Source organism: Dendrobates tinctorius, unplaced genomic scaffold (genome assembly GCF_039654945.1).
Source record: "Dendrobates tinctorius isolate UK_male_01 unplaced genomic scaffold, ASM3965494v1 ptg000046l, whole genome shotgun sequence".
Taxonomy (NCBI): domain Eukaryota; kingdom Metazoa; phylum Chordata; class Amphibia; order Anura; family Dendrobatidae; genus Dendrobates; species Dendrobates tinctorius.
The window spans coordinates 46,457,055-46,480,000 of NW_027361714.1; the positions used below are offsets into that span (position 1 = coordinate 46,457,055).

Here is a 22,946-nt window from a genome sequence, read left to right on the forward strand (position 1 = left end):
CCGCCAGGACATTAAAAATGGGTCGTGTCTGGGTCTTCCAGCAAGACATTGATCCAAAACATACAGCCAAGGCAACAAAGGAGTGGCTTAAAAAGAAGCACATTAAAGTCATGGAGTGGCCTAGCCAGTCTCCAGACCTTAATCCCATAGAAAACTTATGAAGGGAGTTGAAGCTCCGAGTTGCCAAATGACAGCCTCAAAATCTTAATGATTTAGAGACGATCTGCAAAGATGAGTGGACCAGAATTCCTCCTAACATGTGAACAAACCTCATCATCAGCTACAAAAAATGTCTGACTGCTGTGCAAGGGTTTTGCCACCAATACTTATTTCTCACTGCAAAATGGAAATAAATTTATATACTTTATACAATGTGAATTTCTGGCTCCCTCTTGTTATCTGCACCTCAAAAACATTTCTATAATTCGACCTTTTCTTACTTTTGACTCCGCAAAAACTCTTACTGTTTCTCTTATTCATTCTCGTCTCAACTATTGTAACTCTCTTCTAATCGGTCTCCCTCTTACCAAACTCTCACAACTCCAATCTGTCTTGAATGCTGCAGCCAGGATCATATTCCTCGCCAATCATTACACCGACACCTCTACCTTGTGCCAGTCATTACACTGGCTACCCATCCACTCCAGAATCCAATACAAACTTATTACCCTCACCCACAAAGCACTCCACGGCTCAGCACCACCCTACATCTCCTCCCTTGTTTCAGTATATCATCCTACCCGCGCCCTCCGTTCTGATGACCTGAGTTTAGCATCCTCAATAGTCAGAACCTCCCACTCCCGTCTCCAAGACTATACATGTGCTGCGCCAATTCTTTGGAATGCACTTCCCAGGTCAATACGATTATAATAATAATTTTTATTTATATAGCACCAACATATTCCGCATCACTTTACAATTAAGTGGGGACATGTACAGACAATAAATTCAATACAAGTTAAGACAATTTAAACAGTGACATGAGAAGTGAGGTCCCTGCTCGCAAGCTTACAATCTACAAGGAAATGGGGGGGACACAGTAGGTGAGAAGTGCTTGTTATTTCAGGTCTGGCAATTATAGTAAATAGGGATTTTCATATAAAGCTGCATGATCTGGTCATCAGCCCGTGTGTTTAAGTGCAATAGTCAAGTATCAAGTGCAGTTATCGTGTGCATGGAAGGTGTGCAGACAGATGAATAGTAGGGTGCAGATTCAGGATAATATTTGGAAGGAGGGAACAGGGCAAAGTTAGTTTACTGAGTAGTTGATGTGGTAGGCTTGTTTGAAGAGATGGGTTTTCAAAGCACGCTTGAATAGGTCGGGGCTAAGTATCAGTCTGATCGTCTGGGGAAGTGCATTCCAGAGAGCTGGAGCAGCACGAGAGAAGTCTTGGAGACGGAGGTGCGAGGTTCGGATTACGGGGGATGTTAGTCTTAGGTCATTTGTAGAACGGAGGGCACGTGTAGGGCGATAGACAGAGATGAGAGAGGAGATAAAAGGCGGTGCAGGACAGTGGAGAGCTTTGTGAGAGAGATGAGTTTATACTGGACCCTGTAGCGAATAGGTAGCCAGTGTAATGACTGGCACAAGATGGAGGCATCGGTGAAGCGGCTGGACAGAAATATGACCCTGGCTGCCGCATTCAAGATGGATTGGAGAGGAGAAAGTTTGGCAAGAGGGAGACCGATCAGAAGAGAGTTGCAGTAGTCCAGACGAGAATGAATAAGAGCGACAGTAAGAGTCTTAGCAGTTTCAAAGGTGAGAAAAGGTCGGATTCTGGAGATGTTTTTAAGATGCAGGTGACAAGAGAGTGAGTGATCGGATATAGGGAGTAAAGGAAAGTGCAGTGTCGAATATGACCCCAAGGCAGCGGGCATGCTTCTTGGGAGTTATGGTTGAACCCTCCAGGGTTATTTCGATGTTAGGTAGAGTGAGGTTAGTAGAGGGAAGAAACACAAGAAGTTCAGTTTTGGAGAGATTTAGTTTCAGATAGAGGGAGGACATGATTTTAGAGACAGCAGACAGACAATCCTTGGTATTTTGAATTAGGGTAGGGGTGATGTCAGGGGAAGAAGTGTATAATTGGGTGTCATCAGCATAAAGATGATACTGGAGCCCAAATCTGCTGATTGTTTGTCCAATAGGGGCAGTGTATAAAGAGAATTGGAGGGGGCCTAGGACTGAGCCCTGCGGGACCCCGATAGTAAGGGGACGAGGAAAGGAAGAGGAGCCGGCAAAAGATACAGTGAAGGAGCGGTCAGAGAGGTAGGAGGAGAACCAGGAGAGGGCTGTGTCCTTGAGGCCTATAGAGCGGAGCATAGTGAGGAGGAGCCGGTGATTACGATTAGTCCCCAATCCCCACAATTTTAAGCGTGCCCTGAAAACGCATTTATTCAGACTGGCCTATCGCCTCAACACATTAACCTAATCTATCCCTGTGTGGCACAGCCAAAAGTTTTACGATAACCAAGTTCCCCGCATCATGTTCCCACATGCTTTATGCATCCATTAGCCCTCTGTGTCTGTACTGTTACACACTTAACATTATGGCTGGTCCATACAATCAGGGCAACTGTTACCATCCACCTTTCGTGTCTACCTTTTTCCTCCTAGATTGTAAGCTTGCGAGCAGGGCCCTCATTCCTCTTGGTATCTGTTATGATCTATGTGATTATTGTTATGCTGTAATGTCTTTTGACTGTAAAAATCCCCTCCGAAATGTAAAGTGCTGCGGAATAGGTCGGCGCTATAGAAATAAAATTGATAGAATATCAAAAATAAATCAATCTCTCAATGTTAAAATTAACCTACCCTTAAAATTATAGACTGTTCATGTCTTTGTCAGCGGGCAAACTTATAAAATCAGCAAGGGATCAAATAATTATTTCCTTCACTGTAACTCATGGGTAAACACAACTTGATGTAAAAGAATAAAATAAGAAAATGGGCTGTGTCCATATGGAACAGATTGCTGTTTGCCGAAATATTAGTGTAATCCATTCTTTGGAGAAAAAGCTGCTGAGGAAGAAGTCGCGACTCTGTAAATCTGTGCTTATTAGACATCCGCACGACATTTATTTCACTACAGTGAGCGTATGTCACCCCAGAGAATTTCAGCTGCCAGCAGATAACAGATTCAGCCATGTGTATCTACATGAAATCAAAGCATTTAATGCTACAAGGAAACAAAAACTACTATATAATAACACATAAGAGATGCAACGATTCATCTGGGGAAAAAAATCTGTAAATGTCAGTATGGGAAAACATCATCGAAAGTCTTCGTGTATGCGCCAATCTACCATACTTTAAAACCATTGTAAAGTGAAGAAAATAAAGGGGGGACTGGCAAATCAAGCTAACCATCTGATATCTATTGGGGTGTCCTAACTTTCCTCCGATGTCAAATATTGGGGAAAAGAAAGATTTTGCATATTGGAAGTTAAGGGTATGTGCGCATTACGTCTTTTGCAGGCAGATTCCACCTGGGATTGGCCTAAGAAAGCACTAAAAATCAAAAAGAATGAACCTTTGTAGAGCAGCGTCCGTCTCTTGTGACTTCTTTTAACTACTTCAAAAGCAGTGAAGCGGCAAATAGAAGGAAAAAAAACGGCGGCAAAGTCATTGCAAAATGGATGTCTGTTAAGGGATCAGAAAAGCCACCGCCAGCATTTTTGTGAAGTGTCTTCTTCTGGAAAAAATATGTGGATTCGCTGGCGTCTAAAAGATTCAGTGCACACCTACCCCAACATGGCCACTGTTTCCTTCCAAGGGAGATAACATTTTTCCCAGAAATGTAGATACGTATGGGGATGAGGAGAAATAATTTTTGGATGAATAAGGGTTTCACCATCCTAGCATTGATTATCTCCGTACAATGGCATCTTTCCAGGAGTGGGACATATAAGACAATTGGTGAAAATTCTGGTCTTGGAAGTTTATGTTTTGGAAGCAAGAAAAATGAGCAACACAGGGCTGTGATGGATAATGAGCGGGTCTGAGCATCTCCAAAATGGCAGCTCTTATTTGGCGCTCACAATATAAATTGGTTAATTAATACCTTTAGAATATGATCCAAGATAGAAAAACTGGTGAATAACAAACAGGCTCATGGGTACACAAGGCTCACTGACGCATGATGGGGCATATGAAGTCCAGTCCCACACTTTACCTACTGTAGCATACTGTAAAGAGGGTAGTCTGAGAAGCTATGTAGGGGGAAAGAAAAGGTGTCCTGTAATCAGCATCAGAAGTCTGCAAAAGGAGTCCACAAGGTCACTAGGCATAATTCGGACATGATATTTTTATGTCAAACCGCATATTTGCTTTATAGAGAATCTGTCAGGTTTTTTTCTATTTAACCTGAGAGCATTATAATGTAAAGTATACAGTCTGATACCAACGATGTGCCACTTGGTCAGCAGCTTGCTGCAGTTTCAAACAGTGTTTTATGAGCAGGAGATAATCACTGCCAGACTAAGGGTCCTGAGCCAGGCAGTCCAGCTAATCTGTGTAACCCCGCCTCACCACTGATTGACAGCCTGCTCGCAATGCACAGTGATGCCGTCAGTGGTGTGGGCAAGGTTACACGCAACTCAGCATTCTGACCACTGCAACATCTACAGCAAAGAAAACAGGGATTCTATTAAAACTGCACCAAGTAGATCATTAAAGTGATACAACTCTGGACTCAGGCTTTCTGCCCCTATATAATGCTGCTCTCAGATTCCATTTCCATGTGGACTATGGAAAGAATGCAACGCAGAGAAGACAGTGTGGCCTGTCCTACTTGGAAACCTTTGGTGCGATGACACATGTTGATGTTACTTTGACATGGAACGCCTACCTAAACATTGTTGCAGGCCAAGTACACCCCTTTATAGCAACCTAATCATATTTGCTGTTCATGACTTTGTGCCATTGGTCTGGCCATTGGTTTTAATGCTTTTAAAGGGAACCTGTCACCAGTTTTGTCCTGTGTCAACTAAAACTACGACCTTAAACAGTGCCTGTGCTGCAGTCTACCAATGGTTATATAATCCTTTGACTCCCCCTGTATACCACCCCCTCACCCCCCCAAAAAAAAAATCTTTTGATGTTCTCCCACACTGTATGTTAATCCTGTTGGTCTGGTCTGATAGGCGTAATTTCTGTGGTCTCCATCCCTCCTGCCGGCTTCTCTGTCTCTCCTCCTGGCTCCTGACAGCCATCCTTCGGCTGTAATTGACGTGGATGACACCTTCTGAGTCAACCATGCAGGCTGAAATCTCACGCTTGTGCAGAGAAATCACTGGCTTGCGCCTGCGAACTATGTTCTGCCCTAATACGGGGCAGAGCCTAAACCAGTGATGGCAAACCTTTTTGAGACTGAGTGTCCAAACTGCAACCCAAAACCCAATTATTTATGACGAAGTGCCAACACGTGCCAAATGCCCCATCATTATCCCATTATTGTAGAAATATGCCCCATCATGATCCTTCATGTAGAAATGTGCCCCATCATGATCCTTCATGTACAAATGCCCCATATGATCCCCTTCATGCAGAAAAATGCCCCATCATGATCCCATTCATGCAGAAATATGCCCCATCATGATCCCCTTCATGTAGAAACATGCCCCATCATGATCCTTCATGTACAAATGCCTCATCATGATCCCCTTCATGGAGAACTATGTCCCATCATGATCCCATTCATGCAGAAATATGCCCCATCATGATCCCCTTCATGCAGAAATATGCCCCATCATGATCCCCTTCATGCAGAAATATGCCCCATCATGATCCCATTCAAGCAGAAATATGCCCCATCATGATCCCCCTCATGTAGAAATATGCCCAATCATGATCCCCTTCATGCAGAAATATGCCCCATCATGATCCCCTATATGTAGAAATATGACCCATCATGATCCCCTTCATGCAGAAATATGCCCCATCATGATCCCCTTCAAGTAGAAATGTGCCCCATCATGATCCCCTTCCTGCAGGAATATGCCCCATCATGATCCTCTCTTCCTGCAGAAATATGCCCCATCATGATCCCCTTCATGCAGAAATATGCCCCATCATGATCCCCTTCATGCAGAAATATGCCCCATCATGATCCCCTTCATGCAGAAATATGCCCCATCATGATCCCCTTCATGGAGAAATATGCCCCATCATGATTCCCTTCATGCAGAAATATGCCCCATCATGATCCCCTTCATGCACAAATATGCCCCGTCATGATTCCCTTCATGCAGAAATATGCCCCATCATGATTCCCTTCATGCAGAAATATGCCCCATCATGATCCCCTTCATGCTGAAATATGCCCCATCATGATCCCCTTCATGCTGAAATATGCCCCATCATGTAGAAATTACCCATTCCACCACCTCCATCGTTTCCTCCTCCCCATCATTGTCCCCCTCCCCATCACTGGCCCTCTCCCCATCACTCCCATCATTGGCCCTCTCCACGTGTGCCATATGGTTTAGGCCAGTGATGGCGAACCTAACGGTTGGATGTCAGCTGTCAAAGTATATTTTTCAGCAAGTCAGTTCTTGAAGTTGATGTGTTGGAGGAAAAGTACATTTAAAAGGAGAGATCGTCTAGGCGGGTGTACTCAGATTACAGTGGTTAGAAGAAAGGTGGTCCAAGGAAGGGTGGCTGGGGAACCAATGAAAGGGTCTTAGGCACTTGGCACTCAAGGCCAGTCCCCCCTCTAGTCTGACCTCAAAAAAGAACTACTGTAGCTTAAAAGATGCTGAAAAATATAGTGTTGACTATGATAGCGAAATATCAGAAGTCACAATGCATAACAGCATGCCATGTATAGGGCTGCAAAACTGTACACTAGTCAGAGTGCTCATGCTGATCCTTAGTTACTGCCAAAAGTAAAATAAAAAAAAATTATTTTACACCTTATCGTTTTATTTAACATTTTTTGCTTTAACTTTTGCTTTTACTGCCAAAAGTGCCTACAAAAAGCACATGAGTTTCCGAACTAGACCAGTGAGCAATGGAAAAAGATAGCCTGGACTGACAAATCAAATTTTCTTTTCTGATGGCCAGCTGCAGTTGTCACTTTCCAGTCGAATAGATGGCACCAAAATGTACTATGGTAAGGAGGCAAAACAGCAGTGGCATGGTGTTCTGGGCAATGTGCTGGTGGGAAACCTAGGATGTTGTTAATCATGTGGATAGGACAGATACATACCACCTGCATAGATATCTTCATGGTCAGGGCTGGCATTAGGGGGTTGTAAATGGGCAATTGCCAAGGGACGACAAGTTAAAAAAGGGGTCCCCCTGCTTCTGCAGCAAACCATAAAGTGCACCAAGGATGAACAGCATTATTAACAGTGTATAATGCTATACATCCCATGTAGTCCCGGGCCGGCATGTCTCGCACTCTTGAAGATGGGCCATGGTTAGGTTTTCCAGCATGATAATGACCCTAAACACATCCAGGGTAAAAGGCATGACTCCGTAAAAAGCATTTTAAGGTTCAGGAGTCGCCTAGCCAGTTTCCAGACCAGAACCCAATAGAAAATCTTTGGAGGGAGCTGAAACTCAATGTTGCCCAGTGACAGCCCTGAAACCTGAAAGATCTGGAGAAAATCTGTATGGAGGAGTGGGCCAAAATCCCTGCTGCAGTGTGTGCAAACTTGGTGAAGAACTAAAGGAAACATCTGACCTCTGTAATTGCAAACAAAGGTTTCTGTTCCAAATATTAAGTGCTACTTTTCTATTGTATCAAATACTTATTTCATGCAATAAAATGCAAATTAATTATGTAAATATCATACAAAGTGATTTTCTGGATTTTTTTTTTTTTTTTTTTAAGATTCCTTCTCAGTTGAATTGTACCTACGATAAAAATTACAGCCCCCTCCATTTTTTGTAGGTGGGAAAACTTGCAAAATCAGCAGTGTATTAAATACTTATTTTCCCCACTGTATACTATATACAGTCGCTTGCAAATGTTTCCACACCCTTTGCTTTTTACCTACTTTGTTACATTACAGCATGTGTTTCAATATTTTTGTAATCTGATTTGTGTGTGATGTATCAGCACTAAATAGTTAAGTTGGTGAAGAGAGAAAAATATAGGCATAAATTAAATTTATAGGATCAAATAACTAAAAAGAGGAATGTGCATATAGGTATTCACTTCTTTTGCTATGAAGCCCCTAAATATTTCTGGTGCAAGCAATTAAATTCATAAGTCACATGCTTAATGAAAGGAAGTCCACCTGTGTGCAATCTATGTGTCCCTTGATCTGTCAGTATATACACACCTTTTCTGAAAGAGCACAGAGACTGCAACACCATTAAGCAAGACGCACCACTAACCAAACACCATGAATGTCAAGCAGATCTCCAAACAAGTCAGGGACAAAGTTGTTGAGAAGTGCAAGTCAAGGTTGGGTTATAAAAATATATCCCAATCTCTGATGATCCCCGAAGCACCCTCAAATCCTTTATCATCAAATAGAAAGCACGTAGTACCCTAAAAACAGTGCCAAGAGAGGGACGCCCACTAAAACTCTAACTCCAGGCAATGAGGGCATTAATCAGGGAAGCAGCACAGAGAACAAATGTAACCCTGAAGGAGCTGTAGAGTATCCAAGCAGAGATTGGAGTATCTGTCCATACAACCACCATAAGCCGAACACGCCATAGAGGTGGCCTTTATGGAAGAGTGGGCACAAAAAAATATTTTACTTACACACAAAAATTGTAAGGCTTGTTTTGAGTTTGCCATGCCAAAAGACATGTTGGAGACTCCCCAAATGTATGGAGAAGGGTGCTGTGGTCAGATCAGATGAAAATTGAACTTTTTGGCCACCATGGTAAACACTACATCTGCCGCCAAACCAACACAGCTCATCACTCCAAGAACACCATCCCCAAAGTGAAACATGGTGGTGGAAGCATCACGATCATAAAGATCCTAACAGCATGATGCTGCCACCACAATGTTTCACTGTAGGGACCTTTTTCAGCAGCAGGACACGGAAAATGGTCCGAGATAGAAGATGGATGCTAACTTAATACAGGGACATGCTTGAGCCAAACCGGTTTCAGTCTGTCAGTGATTTGAGACTGGGATGGAGGTTCACCTTTCAACAAGAGAGTGACCCAAAGCATACTGCTAAAGCAACACTTGAGTGGTTTAAGGGAACAAATATAATGTTTTGTAGTGGCTAGTCAAAGCAAAGACCTTAATCCAATTGAGAATCTGTTGTCAGCCTTGAAGATTGCTATTCACCAGGGAAAACCATCTAACTTGAATGAGCTGGAGCAGTTTTACCTTGAGGAATTGGAGAATTCCCAATGACAAGATGTGGAAAGCTTATAGAGACTTATCTAAAGTGACTTGAAGCTGTAATTGCTGCAAAAGGAGGCTCTACAAAGTACTGACTTCAGGGAGGTGAATATTTAGGCACACTGAAGTTTTCAGTTATCTTGTCCTATTTGTTGTTTGCTTCACAATAAATAGAAAACCAAACAATCACAGTTGTAGGCATGTTCTTTACATGAACTGATGCAAACTTTAAAAAAAAAAAAAACTGTGAAATTCCAGTTTATGAGGTAGCAAAACACGAAAAATACCAAGACAGGTGGAGTGAAAACTTTTGCAACCCACTGTGTGTACAGACACACTAGATATATACATATACACACACACACACACACACACTAGCTATGAACCCGTTCTACGCCCGGGTGGTGGGCATTTTTATTGGTATATGGTGTCCCATCCTGGTATGTGCTGCCCCCCTCCTATCCAGGTGTGCATGGCACCCCTCATCCCTATCCTGGTATGCATGGTACCCTCACCCCCCCCCCCCAATACTGGTAAGCATGGCACCCTATTCCTCATCCTGGTATGCATGGTCCCCTCACCCTCAATCCTCGTATGCATGGTCCTCTCATCCCCCAATCCTGGTATGCATGGTCCCCTCACCCCCCTTTCGTGGTATGCATGGTCCTCTCAACCCCCTATCCTGGTATGCATGGTCCTCTCACCCCCCAATCCTGGTATGCATGGTCCCCTCGCCCCCCAATCCTGGTGTACATGGTCCCCTCACCCCCCTTTTTGTGGTATGCATGGTCCCCTCAACCCCCCTTTCGTGGTCTGCATAGTCTCCTCACCCCCCTATCCTGGTATGCATGGCCCCCTCACCCCCCAATCCTGGTATGCATGGTACTCTCACCCCCTATCCTGGTATGCATGGTCCTCTCACCCCCCCTTTCGTGGTATGCATGGTCCTCTCAACCCCCTATCCTGGTATGCATGGTCCTCTCACCCCCCAATCCTGGTATGCATGGTCCCCTCGCCCCCCAATCATGGTGTACATGGGCCCCTCACCCCCCTTTTTGTGGTATGCATGGTCCCCTCAACCCCCCTTTCGTGGTCTGCATAGTCTCCTCACCCCCCTATCCTGGTATGCATGGTCCTCTCACCCCTCCCTATCCTGGTATGCATGGTCCTCTCACCCCCCCTATCCTGGTATGCAAGGTCCTCTCACCCCCCCCATCCTGGTATGCATGGTCCTCTCACCCCTCCCTATCCTGGTATGCATGGTCCTCTTACCCCTCCCTATCCTGGTATGCATGGTCCTCTCACCCCCCCTATCCTGGTATGCATGGTCCTCTCACCCCCCCCATCCTGGTATGCATGGTCCTCTCACCTCCCCATCCTGGTATGCATGGTCCCCTCACCCTCCAATCCTGGTATGCATAGTCCCCTCACCCCCCAATCCTGGTATACATGCTCCCCTCACCCCCCTTTTTGTGGTATGCATGGTCCCCTCACCCCCCTTTCGTGGTATGCGTGGTCCCCTCATCCCCCTTTCGTGGTATGCATGGTCCCCTCACTCCCCTTTTGTGGTATGTGTGGTCCCCTCACCCCCCTTTCCGTGGTATGCATGGTCCCCTCACCCCCCTTTCGTGGTATGCATGGTCCCCCCACCCCCATTTCGTGGAATGCATGTTCCCCTAACCCCCCTTATCCTGACATGCATGGTCCCCTCACCCCCCAATCCTGGTATGCATGGTCCCCTCACCCTCCTTCCGTGGTATGCATGGTCCCCTCACCCTCCTTTCGTGGTATGCATGGTCCCCTCACCCTCCTTTCGTGGTATGCATGGTCCCCTCACCCTCCTTTCGTGGTATGCATGGTCCCGTCACCCCCCTTTCGTGGTATGCATGTCCCCTCACCCCCCTTTCGTGGTATGCATGGTCCCCTCATCCCATATCCTGGTATGCATGGTCCTCTCACCCCCCAATTCTGGTATGCATGGTCCCCTCACTCCCCTTTCGTGGTATGCGTGGTCCCCTCACCCCCCTTATTCTGATATGTATGGTCCCCCTCACCCCTATTAAACTACACACATACAAAAAAAACTCACCCTTCTTCCCTGTGCTCCAGCGCTGCCTGTCACGTTCTGCTGGTGGCCGGGGGAGGAGTCTGGCGCCAGAGTACGTGCATGCCCATAGTGCTGTGCGGAACCATATTGCTGAAGACACAGGTAAGTATGGCGCTTGACATAGCGGTATGCAGTGTGTATTTACACCGCCATCTCCGACGTCATACACACTCCTCACCGCGCTGCCTCATTCTGTCTGGAGCCAGACTGTGCAGGTGCGTCACGCTTGCGCAGTCTATAAAGGCTTCGGACAGAGTGACGCTTAGCCGGTTATATTATAGATGCACACATACATATACACACACACATACACTGAATATTTGTATTTTTATTTGTAAACTCAGACTTTAAAGGGATCCTGTCATGTAAAAAAAAACCAAAAAAAAAAAACTATTAATCTGCAGATATTGGGGTTAACCTGCAGGATGATAGTGTTCTGACACTATGCCGTGCCCCCACTGAGAACCCCACTCCCGGGAGGAAAATAACTTTATTCCACACGGCAGGCTTGGTCTTTCAGTCATTGCGGAGGCGCCAGGACGGTTTCAGTCACTGCATCAGAGCTGGCTGACAGTCCGTATCGGGGCGCACTGATTTGAGGCTATACCCTCTGTTATAACTGCAAAGTGAATAATGACCAGGGACACCGGAGCATCAGTGTTTATGCAACTAAGAAATTTATAAGAGTAGTTTGGGGGACATATAGGACTTTTTAAAATCGCTTTTTATTCTGCTGTTTGCAAGGCAGTATGTACAATAAGACAGCAATTCTGTTAATATTTTCTGTTCTTTGACTGGTAGTGTTATTGGTTTAATATTTCAGGATTGGGGCCCCACTTTGAATTTCGCCAAGGGCCCCAATTTGTATAAAACCGTCCCTGCTTATGGCATTAAAGTTCCCAAATAGCAGTTGCTTCGTATTTATCCCGGTAATGTGCCCTGCCACATGTAAAAACTGGGCATGTATGGGAAAAAAAAAACGATAATACGTTGGCGCTGTGGGCAACAGTAAGCAGTGATAATTAGCCTGGACAATGCTAGTCACGTATTGATAGAAAATATATTAGTAGGATAAAGAATAGCATCTTTCAGAAAAGCATCTGCACAATCACGTAGGACTGCCGGAAAAGAAGACGTCTACACTTCCCCTCATCAATGAGCAGGCTGTAAGCAGAGCAAAGTCTACGAGCAGAAACGGTGACTGGTACGGTTATCTGGAAACACTGGCACACAGAACCTTCTCACTGACAACCCCACGCCTGGCAGCTGGCCTGCTTTACTGCTCATTTACACATTACTGTGCTTTCCAGGAAGCCAATGAATATGGTGCCTGATGACTACCAGAAGATGTCGGTGGTGATAAAATGTGAGGGCCGGCTTCCCAATCACTCAAGAAACAAAGGACGAACACAAGTACAACCAACATGACCTTGGAATGAATAATATAAACCAATGTGGAACAAAAGATTTTTTTCAAGGATAAGGGATGGCGGTAACACTCATAGCAGCAAGTGTCCTCACAGTATTGGCACATAGGAGCCCTCAAGACTAAGTCGGCCATAGTGCTCTCAGACATCTAGGGCTGCCAACAATTTCAAAATGAGTTCATTTTTTTCCAAATGAAATGTAAAAATGGTTAAGTTTTACCTTCTGATCTATGTTGAATGTTTTGTTGTGAATAAAATATGTCTCTATGAGTTTCCCAAGACATTGCATCCATTACATTTTACACAACGTCACAACTTTTTTTTTGTAATAGGGGTTGTATATAAGATTAATTCACTTCTAGTTCCTCCCCAAAAACACAGTGACCAAAAGAATCCTATACTTAGAGAAAAATATAGTGTCACGGTTGCTGTAATGAAAAACATCAGGGCACTAGATACTGTTTTTTTTTCTTACTGCTTTTTCATCTTTAAAATGGTTTTGCAGGATTCAGAAAACCCTTGTCCCTTAGCTGCAGCTTGTTTTAAGACAAAAACAGCTATAGTTGACTCACTCTCCCCAGGTCCAGCACTGAGTCTCCAACGCTGCTTCCGCTTTTGGTTTTTGTCTACAGAGCTGCAGTCAACAAGTGAGCTCAGTGGTTTTCCATAAATCGACATTACAAGACGATTGTCTGCAGTGCTGTTGATGTTTTATCAGTGCTGCAGACAATAACAGACACTGGGAGCAGTGATGGAGGTAGAACGGCTGAGATTCAGCACCTGACCAGGGGAGGGTGAGCAAGGCCATGTGTAAGTTTTTTACAAACTTCAGCCAGGGATTAAAATGTTTCTGAAATCAGAAAAAAAACAAAAACATTTAAGTCTTGTAGATGTGGGCCTCTGGTGTCTCTCACGACAGTCTGCCAGAGTTGCCCCTAAGATGTTCTTTTCTACTGACGGCAGCCACATCTCATGACCACTTACCGTCCCTCCCATGAAAAGTACTCCTTAACTAGAATGCCTAAGGCCTATCACATTAGCTGACATTCTCATTGCCATGATGTCCAGGGTTGTCAACCGTTCAGAAGTTCTTGGATAGCTGGTAAAAATAGGGCACTTTTTTGCCTTGTACGTAAAAAATATTTGAAGTGCCCATGATTTTTTTTTTAGGCTGAAGAAACTTATACAGGTTATTAATGACTGTAAGTACCATCATTCCACAATTTGAAGTAAATTCAGCTTATGTTTTCATATCAGAATTATGGACTGTAGACATGGATCATTTATAATTGTAATGATATATTATAGTTTCCAATGTGTCCGGAAAAAATATTGTCTGTCCATGATTTTTGATAAGCGGTCCAGAAAAAGAAGAAGTCAAGTTGGCAACCCTGGTGATGTCTAGTAACACAAAGTAGGCCAAGGAAGCTTTGATATTTTGCAGGTCGCTGAAATAAGCAGTGCCAACAGATAAGAGGACCATATCACCGATGAGCAGTACTCCATATCGGTGATGAACCATTTTGCCACCACCACCGTAACATCTAACAGAACATATCTACATAAAAACACCTTGTACGGTTAAAAATAGGCGCTCTGTAGAGGAAAAGGGGATTTTAAGCTTGACCCAAGTATGACCCAGAGGTCTCTGGGGATTATTGGATTTCTAGAAAACTAACCATAACCTTTGCACCACATTTTAATAAGGCCCGGTTTAATCAAAGTGCAACAAGTCAAGGAGTCTCACAATGTACAGCTTGAAATGCAAGTCTACAAAGAATCAAGAAGAAAAATGCTGGAAGATCACGGTCTCCGCAGAACGCGACTACTTTTTATGTGCAGGCATGAATCCTTTGTATTTCTCTAGCCTCTGAATAGCCTCTGAAGAGGCAATTTGCATATTGTATTTCTCTAAGTATTAATGTGCAATTACATGTAACCAGACTCTTACATATGAGAGGCTTATGAAAGACTATGTATATTACGTATATAAATCTTTTATCAGAGATATTTGAGATAAAGTCGTGTACCCATAATAATCTCCCCCCCATTACCTCTTCCCATCAAGTATGCAAGTTAGGTAAATACAAGGATGGCCTACATTCAGTGGGACCCAGCATTGTGGGACTTATTCCTCCTTAAACATAAAATCCTCTAGGAATATAAGAAAATACAGAACAAATCTCACAACAATGCAACACAATAACTAAAACACAATAGGAAATGCACCTTACCCATCTTTTTCATTATAGCTTCTGATGTCGTAGCCTTTTACATCCCCAATATTGGTGTCCATAATCACCAAAGCCACATTTCATGGTGGAGATACCGCACAGAAATGCATGAGAGAGAAATGTAATCCACAGTCAGAGATTACTCACTGCAGAAGACACAGGTCAGGCCTAGCAAAAGAATATCGGAGAGAGACGCATCAGTGTGTTCTCACTCCATTCTTTCAGGCTAAAATGGAGCTTGCACGTCCAAAGCATCAGGGGATTACATGTGTGGGGAGGGCACAGGGGCTCCTCTGATCACCTTCTCTGAAGCGCTGCGTCAATGTGTTGAGCTGCTTATCTTATGCTAAGCCCAGAGCAAACTGGTCACTGCAGTTGGCAGCCGACTCCATGCATGGCCTAATTCCTCAAGAGAACATCTACATAAGTCATAGCTGCAGGAGACAAAGCCCCCAAGTCCACGACAAACATTTCTGCATTTTCAAATTGAGCCAACGCATTTCAGTTTCTTTAAGTTATAGGCGTTCACAAAGAATTCAACATTAACTGGTGCAAATAAGGACTGCAAGTGCTACATAGCAAAAATATTACAGCACGGCATCATTTAAAGGGAATCTGTCCTCAGGTTTTTGCTACCCAATATAAGAGCAGTATGATATAATGGCAGAGACCCTGATTTTAGCAATGTATCACTTACTGGACTGCATGCTACAGTTTTGATAAAATCCCTGTTTTCTCTGCTGCATATCTACCATTTGTCTGAATGCTGAGCTCTGTATAACCCCGCCCACACCACTGATTAGCAGCTTTCTGTCTATGCACACTGTACAGAGAGCTGCCAATCAGTAGTGGGGGCGGGGTTATAGAGTCATGAATATAAAGGACTACGTGGCAGCAGGTTTAATGAATCTGCTGCTGATAAAACACTGATCTCAGTCTACATCACAATGCTTTCAGAGTAAGTGGTAAAAAGCAGACGAGAGACTCCATTTTAAATCTCATTTTGGTTTTGTGATAGTGATAAAGTCACCTTGGTAATTCAATGCCATTTATCTCTTTAGAAAGCAACTTTTAGAAAAATAGGCTTACTTAAAAATGTGAAAATATTACAAAAAAATAAATGTTAAAAAAAAAACAACTTTAATTTAGCACAGACATATACCACCTACAGGCAGATTTGACATCCAAAGTGAGGTTATTGCATACAGTTTTTGTTGTCTCCCACTTTTTTCACAAGCAGATATCACAACTTGGCAAAAGAATGAAAACCTAGACCTTATTCGAATGGAAAATATATATATTTTTTAAAGAAATGTTCTTTAAAAGTTTGTCTACAATCAGTTGCTGATGATTGGCCTCTGTAAAAATGGCAGCAATCAGCCAACAGCACATGGGAGCAGGGGATGATCGTATACATTGTGCTGTGTAAAAGGGCCTTAAACAAATGCCGACTGACTGGTTATAGAATTTATCGGTGGTCCCCATGGGTAGAAGTTTGTATGGCTAATCCATCTTAAGGGTACGACCATACTCAAATTTCTTGCAGAAATTATTGCATCTGGAAGATCTATTCCATAGAAGTGAATGGCGTTCCTTCTGTAGCATGTGCATATATCAGATCATAGATGAGCATCGGTAAGTCCCATTGAAATCAACAGTCAGACATAAAATTGTAAATAAATCTGTTTTTCATCATTTTTCCTCTATTAACCAGGACATTGATATTAGCTTTGTAAGGCCATGTTCCCACGTAGAGAAAATGCTGCATTTTTTTTTCTGCAGCGTTTAACAGTCCAAGCAAAGTGGATATGATTTCATGAAAACTCATGACAGCTGTGCGTTATAAGACACTATTGAACCATGCAATTTTTTTTTGTGCTTTTCTATAGGAAGCTTAAAAAGCATAAAAAAAAAAAAACCATGCTTGCTTTCTTTAGTACAGAATAAAAACATTTTCTGAGTTGAAACAAATGCTCCCCCCCCAAAAAAAAAGCTTCAAATCTGCACCAAAATTCATCAAATAAATGGAAAACATTATATATTGCATAAAAAAATGAAGTAATCAGAGAGGATTGCTTTGTTATTGCATGTTTTGTCGCAAAGGTCTGCAGAAAACATATGGATAATAAGGAGCCTAATAAAAAAAACAAAAAAAAAAAACACATCAAGATCACTTAATGTGAACAAGCCCTAATGTAGCTGCAGCACTAGTGTTGAGCATTCCGATACTGCAATATCGGGTATCGGCCGATATTCGCGGTATCGGAATTCCGATACTTTTAGTATATCGAATACCGGAATCGGAAGTTCGCATAATGCAATGAGCCAGTATGATTTTATTCAGCCAATGAGGATCCTAAGAAGTGTGGGCACATCCTGTTAGAGCATGTTAGGCATGTAACTACTGGCATGGCTGTGATTGGCTGCTGAAATGATGTCATGATGCACTATAAAAGCCACCGCCACCATTTTGGGTTCACTCTGCTGTGAATTCAGTTAGGGACAGGACGCTGCTGTTCTGAGGGACAGTGTGACCTAGCGATTTCTCTATTTTTTGCTTTACCCAGGCTACTTTATCAACCGCTGTAGCTTTCTTTTGCCTTGCAGCGCTGTTCACGGCTGTCTGCGAGGTCTCTGTGTGTGAGTGCAGCTCACGCTGTAGTGTGTTCTACAGTCACCTCCGGTTGTAATCCGCTCAGCGTGCGTCACTGCCTCATACATTGTCCTTTTTTGCATTAGTGCTGCTAAATTTTTCCAGATTTCACCTATTATTGTGGTTCCATCCATATCCAGCTAGAATATTTGCAAACACTATATAGGAGTAGATAGAGGAGCCTTTCTGCTGGCTTGTGCCCTGCAGCCCCAGCCAGATTAGTATTAGCCTATTTTTTGGAGCCTCATCTATTGCATTGTAGGATACCTTCCTGCACTGTAATAGCTACAAAAAGTTTGTGATACTATCGGTTTTACATCTTTGGGTACATCCAGTGTCTTTTTGTGAAAAAAAAAGTTAATAAAGTTCACCAAACACTCCACTTTACAGTTGTGTAGGCCACATTAGCTCATATTAAAGTCTAGTCCACACTTTATAAAATAAGCGTTTCTTATACCTGTTAGCAGCTGTTCAGGAATAAGCACACTAAGCCCTTAGTACTTTTCTGCCTATCTTTATCAGACTACCAAGATGAAGAAGGCAGTGAGTAAGGCATGTGGTCGTGGGCGTGGAGTTCCTGCAGGGAGAGGACGTGGGGATTCTGTGCCTGCTGCGGGCACCAGTGACTCAGCATCCCCCAGTTTTACCAGGGAACAGTCCTTTATGCGCAGCTTTGTAGGAGCTCGCCGTACCCCACTGCTGCGGGACGAACAAATTGAAGCCATTGTCGGATGGATGGCAGCTAACGCATCGATTTCAATTAGTTCCAGATCCTCTCAGGTCCAGAGCACTGAAGAGAACCCATCTGTATCTTCACCACCTGCCAAATTGCCCAGGCAGTCAGAGAGCCCTGGACAGGAGCCATCTCTACTTCTGTTCTCTGAATCTGTTGGCTTGGAAAGAGGGGGCCAGCCAAGCAGCATTCGAGAATTTGAAGAAGAGATAGTATGCAGTGATGCGCAACAGCTCTGTCTCTCCGAATCTGAAGAGGCGGGTGGGCCAGTGCCTATGGTCAGCACACCTCAGTACGCATCTGATGATGAGACTCAGGTGCCACTTTCTGGTGCGTACTGTGCTGTTGAGACTACCCAGGAGAAGCAGTCGTTTGAAGAGGGTAGTGTAGATGATGAGGTCCTTGACCCATCATGGCGTGAGGTACAGGAAGGTGGTGTGGAGCAGCTCTGAGGAAGAGATTCCCCGAAAGGCCAAAAAAGGAGGAAGAGGGAGGGGGCAGACTGTTGCCTGTATCCTCCACATCGGCACCCATTAGGAGCATGCCTCTTCCAAAACCCAAAACGGGCGCTCCCAAGACTTGCAGTGCCTGGTCCTTTTTTGACACAGTTGCAGATGACATTTGCTTTGTCAAATGCAAGCTGTGTAATCAGAAAGTGAAAAGAGGGAAACGTGTCAGCAACCTCAATACCACAGATATGTGGAAACATGTGCGGACCAAGCACGTGGTGGAGTTACAAAGACACACTGAAGACCTAGGCCAACCTACAGCTCCACCTACCAGCTCGTGTTGTAGCCTCTTCCTCCAGCTCACACACAGCTGGTTCGGCTTCCTCACAGGATCACCATGGAAGAACCTCTGGCACTGTTGTACTGAGACACAGTGTCATTCCACCCACAGCACCACGTTCCCTGTCATCCTCACACTCCCAGGCCAGTCTACAGCCATCGGTAGCACAGGCATGGGAGAAAAGGCGCCCATACTCGGCAAACCACCCCCGAGCACAGGCTCTGAATGCTGGCATTGCAAAACTACTGTCCCTTGAAATGCTCTCATTCAGGCTGGTGGAGACTGACACCTTCCGTAACTTCATGGCTTTGGCAGTCCCACAATACAACGTGCCCAGCCGCTTTCATTTCAGCAGGCAAGCCGTCCCTGCCCTGCAAAAGCATGTGGAGGGAAAAATTAAACATGTGCTACTAAACGCCGTCAGTAGCAAGGTCCACATGACCACCGATGCGTGGACCAGTAACCATGGACAGGGACGATATCTTTCCCTCACTGCCCATTGGGTAAATGTTGTGGAGCCGGGTACAGATCTTGAGAGTGGCGCTATACGTGTTCTGCCAACTCCAAGGATTGCAGGAATCCAGTCTGTACACATTGACTCCTCCTCATACTCCAGTTCCTCTGAATCAGCGCTGCAGGATCCGTCACAGTCTACCTCCACATGGACCCGTGAGCGCTTACCTGTTACGACCGATATGAGCACAGCCATGGCCAAACGTCAACAGGCCGTATTGAAATTAATTTTTCTGGGGAATCGAAGCCACACAGCGCAGGAGCTCTGGAATGCCATCAAGCAGGAGAGCGACATGTGGTTTGTGCCAGCGAATCTCCAGCCAGGCATGGTAGTGTGTGACAATGGCCGAAATCTGGTGGCAGCTCTGGGCCTAGGCAACTTCACTCACATCCCATGTCTGGCACATGTGCTCAACTTGGTCGTGCAGAGTTTTTTGAGGGACTATCCGGATCTTGATGCACTGCTGCACAAGGTCCGCATAGAGTGCGCTCACTTGCGGCGTTCCAGCATGGCAAGATCGCGCATTGCACCTCTGCAGCGTCGATTCCGCCTTCCGGAACATCGCATCATGTGTGACCTACCCACCAGGTGGAATTCTGTTACATATGTTGGAGAGGTTGTGTGAGCAGCTGGCAGCAGTAATGGAGTACCAGCTGCATCAGGCGCAAACAAGTCGCATTGCGCGCCATTCACACTTCACCACCACTGAGTGGGCCTCTATGAAGGACATCTGCCACGTTTTGCATGCCTTTGATGATTCCATGCGGATGGTGAGTGCAGATGATGCACTAGTCAGCATGACTATCCCCCTTATCTGCCTGCAGGGGACAGCGTTTCTTGGCCAGTTGGCAGTCTGCAGTACATGGTTGATTTCATGCTGCAGTGCCTGAAAAACGACCGCCGCATCGCCCACATTCTCAACACGGCTGATTATTGGGTGTACACCCTCCTAGATCCTCGCTACCGGGACAACTTACAAAGCCTCATAACACCGTTGAACCGGGAGCGTAAAATGCGGGAGTACCAAGACACTGGTGCATTCCATCATGTTCTCCATTCCACCCGAGAGCAGTGCTGCTAGTGCTTTACAAAGCAGCTCAGTGCATCGAGGCAGTGGAGGAAGCTCTGCACAAATAGGGAGCAGAAGCAGCACCTCAGCACAAGGCAAGACCAGTATGGCCCAAATGTGGCAAAGTTTTGTGTGTTTCCGCCACAATTGTCTACATCATCACAGACATCTCCAGTCAGCAGGAGGCAACGTTTCAGTCAGATGGTGACAGACTACATGTCTTGCCCTCTCAGTGATCTCCCACACGGCTCTTCCTCCTTCAAATTTTGGGTCTCTAAGCTGGATATATGGCCAGAGCTTAGCCAGTATGCATTGGAGGTGCTGGCTTGCCCTGCTGCTAGTGTATTATCGGAACGCGTCTTTAGTGCCGCAGGTGGTGTACTAACAGACCGTCGCATGCGACTATCCTCCGATAACGTTGACCGGCTTACTTTTCTGAAAATGAACAAGGCCTGGATCTCGCAGGAATTTGCCAGTCCTCTTCCAGATTAAATAATTGATTGGCAACAGTATCCAGGTCTCCTGTTGTGTTCATGTTTCTACCACCTGAACTGTAATCCCTGGGCTCCAACACCGCCAATTGCTGCTCATAAGTGCCGTCTGCACAGTCAACACATGCTCCAGTGTTATTGGGGTTCAGTAACGTCAGCTGATCCCCTGCTGTGTGTCTGGCAATTTCTCCTGCTCTGTCCACATTCACATTACTACAGATATTAAACTTGCTCCAATTGGGCCTCTGGCTACACTCTGTTTCTACTGTAATCCCTGGGCTACAACACCGCCAGTTGCTGCTCAGAAGTGTCTTTGGCATGGATACTCCCTCCTGCCCAGCCTGGTTCCAGCACGCCAGCTGTTTCCGGGTAGTGTCAACGTCACTTTGCCTCCAATACGTTGTACTGTCATGTTGCGGTCAGGTTAGCCGACTTTATGGTGCCTGCAGTTTAGGTGCTTCCTATGTGGGCTGCAGGATCGGATCTGGCAATGATGGCTGGTTCCGTAGTGCCAATAGGACAAGCTCCCCCTGTAGGACTGTGGGTTTCGGTAACTCTGGCCGGCTCGCGGCCTTGCAACTGTTTTTTTCATGTGTACCTTCTGCTGCCTATCTGAGTTCCAGTACCATAAGCTGGTTCTTTGGAAGTCAATCTTGAATATGTCCCCCTGGGTCCCAGTAACGTCAGCTGGTTCCAGGCAGAGCCTTTGGCTTAGGTGCCTCCTTCTCGGTATCGGAGTTCCACCAACGTCTGCTGGTCCTTGGTAGTGCTTTCTGGCACAGGTACCTCTTGCTTAGTAACCGGGTTCCAGTACCATCAGCTGGTCCTCGGTAGTTCCATTGGCTCTTGTACCTTCGGCTACCCATCCAGATTCCAGTACCGTCAGCTGGTTCTCAGCAGTTCCTCAGCCTTCTTGTACCTTCTGCTACATTTCCAAGTTCATGCTTTTTGAAATGGTTTTTGGTAATCACTTTGGATCTCCCTGACGACGACCGTGAAGACCACCCCGAAGAAGACGACGACTCCGAAAACGACGACCCTGAAGACCACCCTGAAGAAGACCAAGAAGATGACCCTGAAGAGGATGATGAAGGAGAAAGTGTGGGAGAAGTAAAAAAGAAGGTGAAGAGCATGGAAGTAGTGAAACATAAATATCTGACAAAATATAAAAAAAGCTTAACATAGTCAATATCTTTGCAACTCCGAACGTCTTAAAAAAAAAAAATTAATTCCTGCTATTCCATTTGATTGGGCTAAACCTCTATGCCTTTAATGTCTCGTCCACCTCCCCCAATACATTCTACATTATTCTTAGTGGTTTTCCTTCATGTAGAATTAACCTACAAGGAAAGTAATGGTTTATTTTCATTACGGTATTTGTGTACCATTGACTTGCATTGGTTTCCGGTATCAGAATCTGCAATATCCAATATTTTTGGGGTATCGGTCCGATCCGATCCGATATTTCCCGATATCGGAAGGTATCGCTCAACACTATGCAGCACACAACAGTTAGAAAGTGTGAGCCTCTGTGCCAAGCAGACCTTTGTATGGTAACCATAGTGCTATTTGCCTATGTGTTATAGACAGGTAGCCACTTTGACAA

General features: G+C 44.8%; 1 protein-coding gene across 10 annotated transcripts in view; it reads right to left on the reverse strand.

The window, feature by feature from the left end:
- MAP7 (microtubule associated protein 7) overlaps window positions 1-22,946 on the reverse strand; it is a 198,533-nt gene that overhangs the window by 96,849 nt on the left and 78,738 nt on the right. Inside the window, exon 1 of one of the 10 annotated variants that reach the window (XM_073575881.1) lies at window positions 15,092-15,114. The exons of the other annotated variants lie outside the window; for them this stretch is intronic. Coding sequence (XP_073431982.1) covers window positions 15,092-15,104 — 13 coding nt within the window. The 5' untranslated portion in view covers window positions 15,105-15,114. Of the gene's footprint in view, window positions 1-15,091; window positions 15,115-22,946 lie in introns of those variants that run through there. 10 annotated transcript variants of the gene reach the window in all.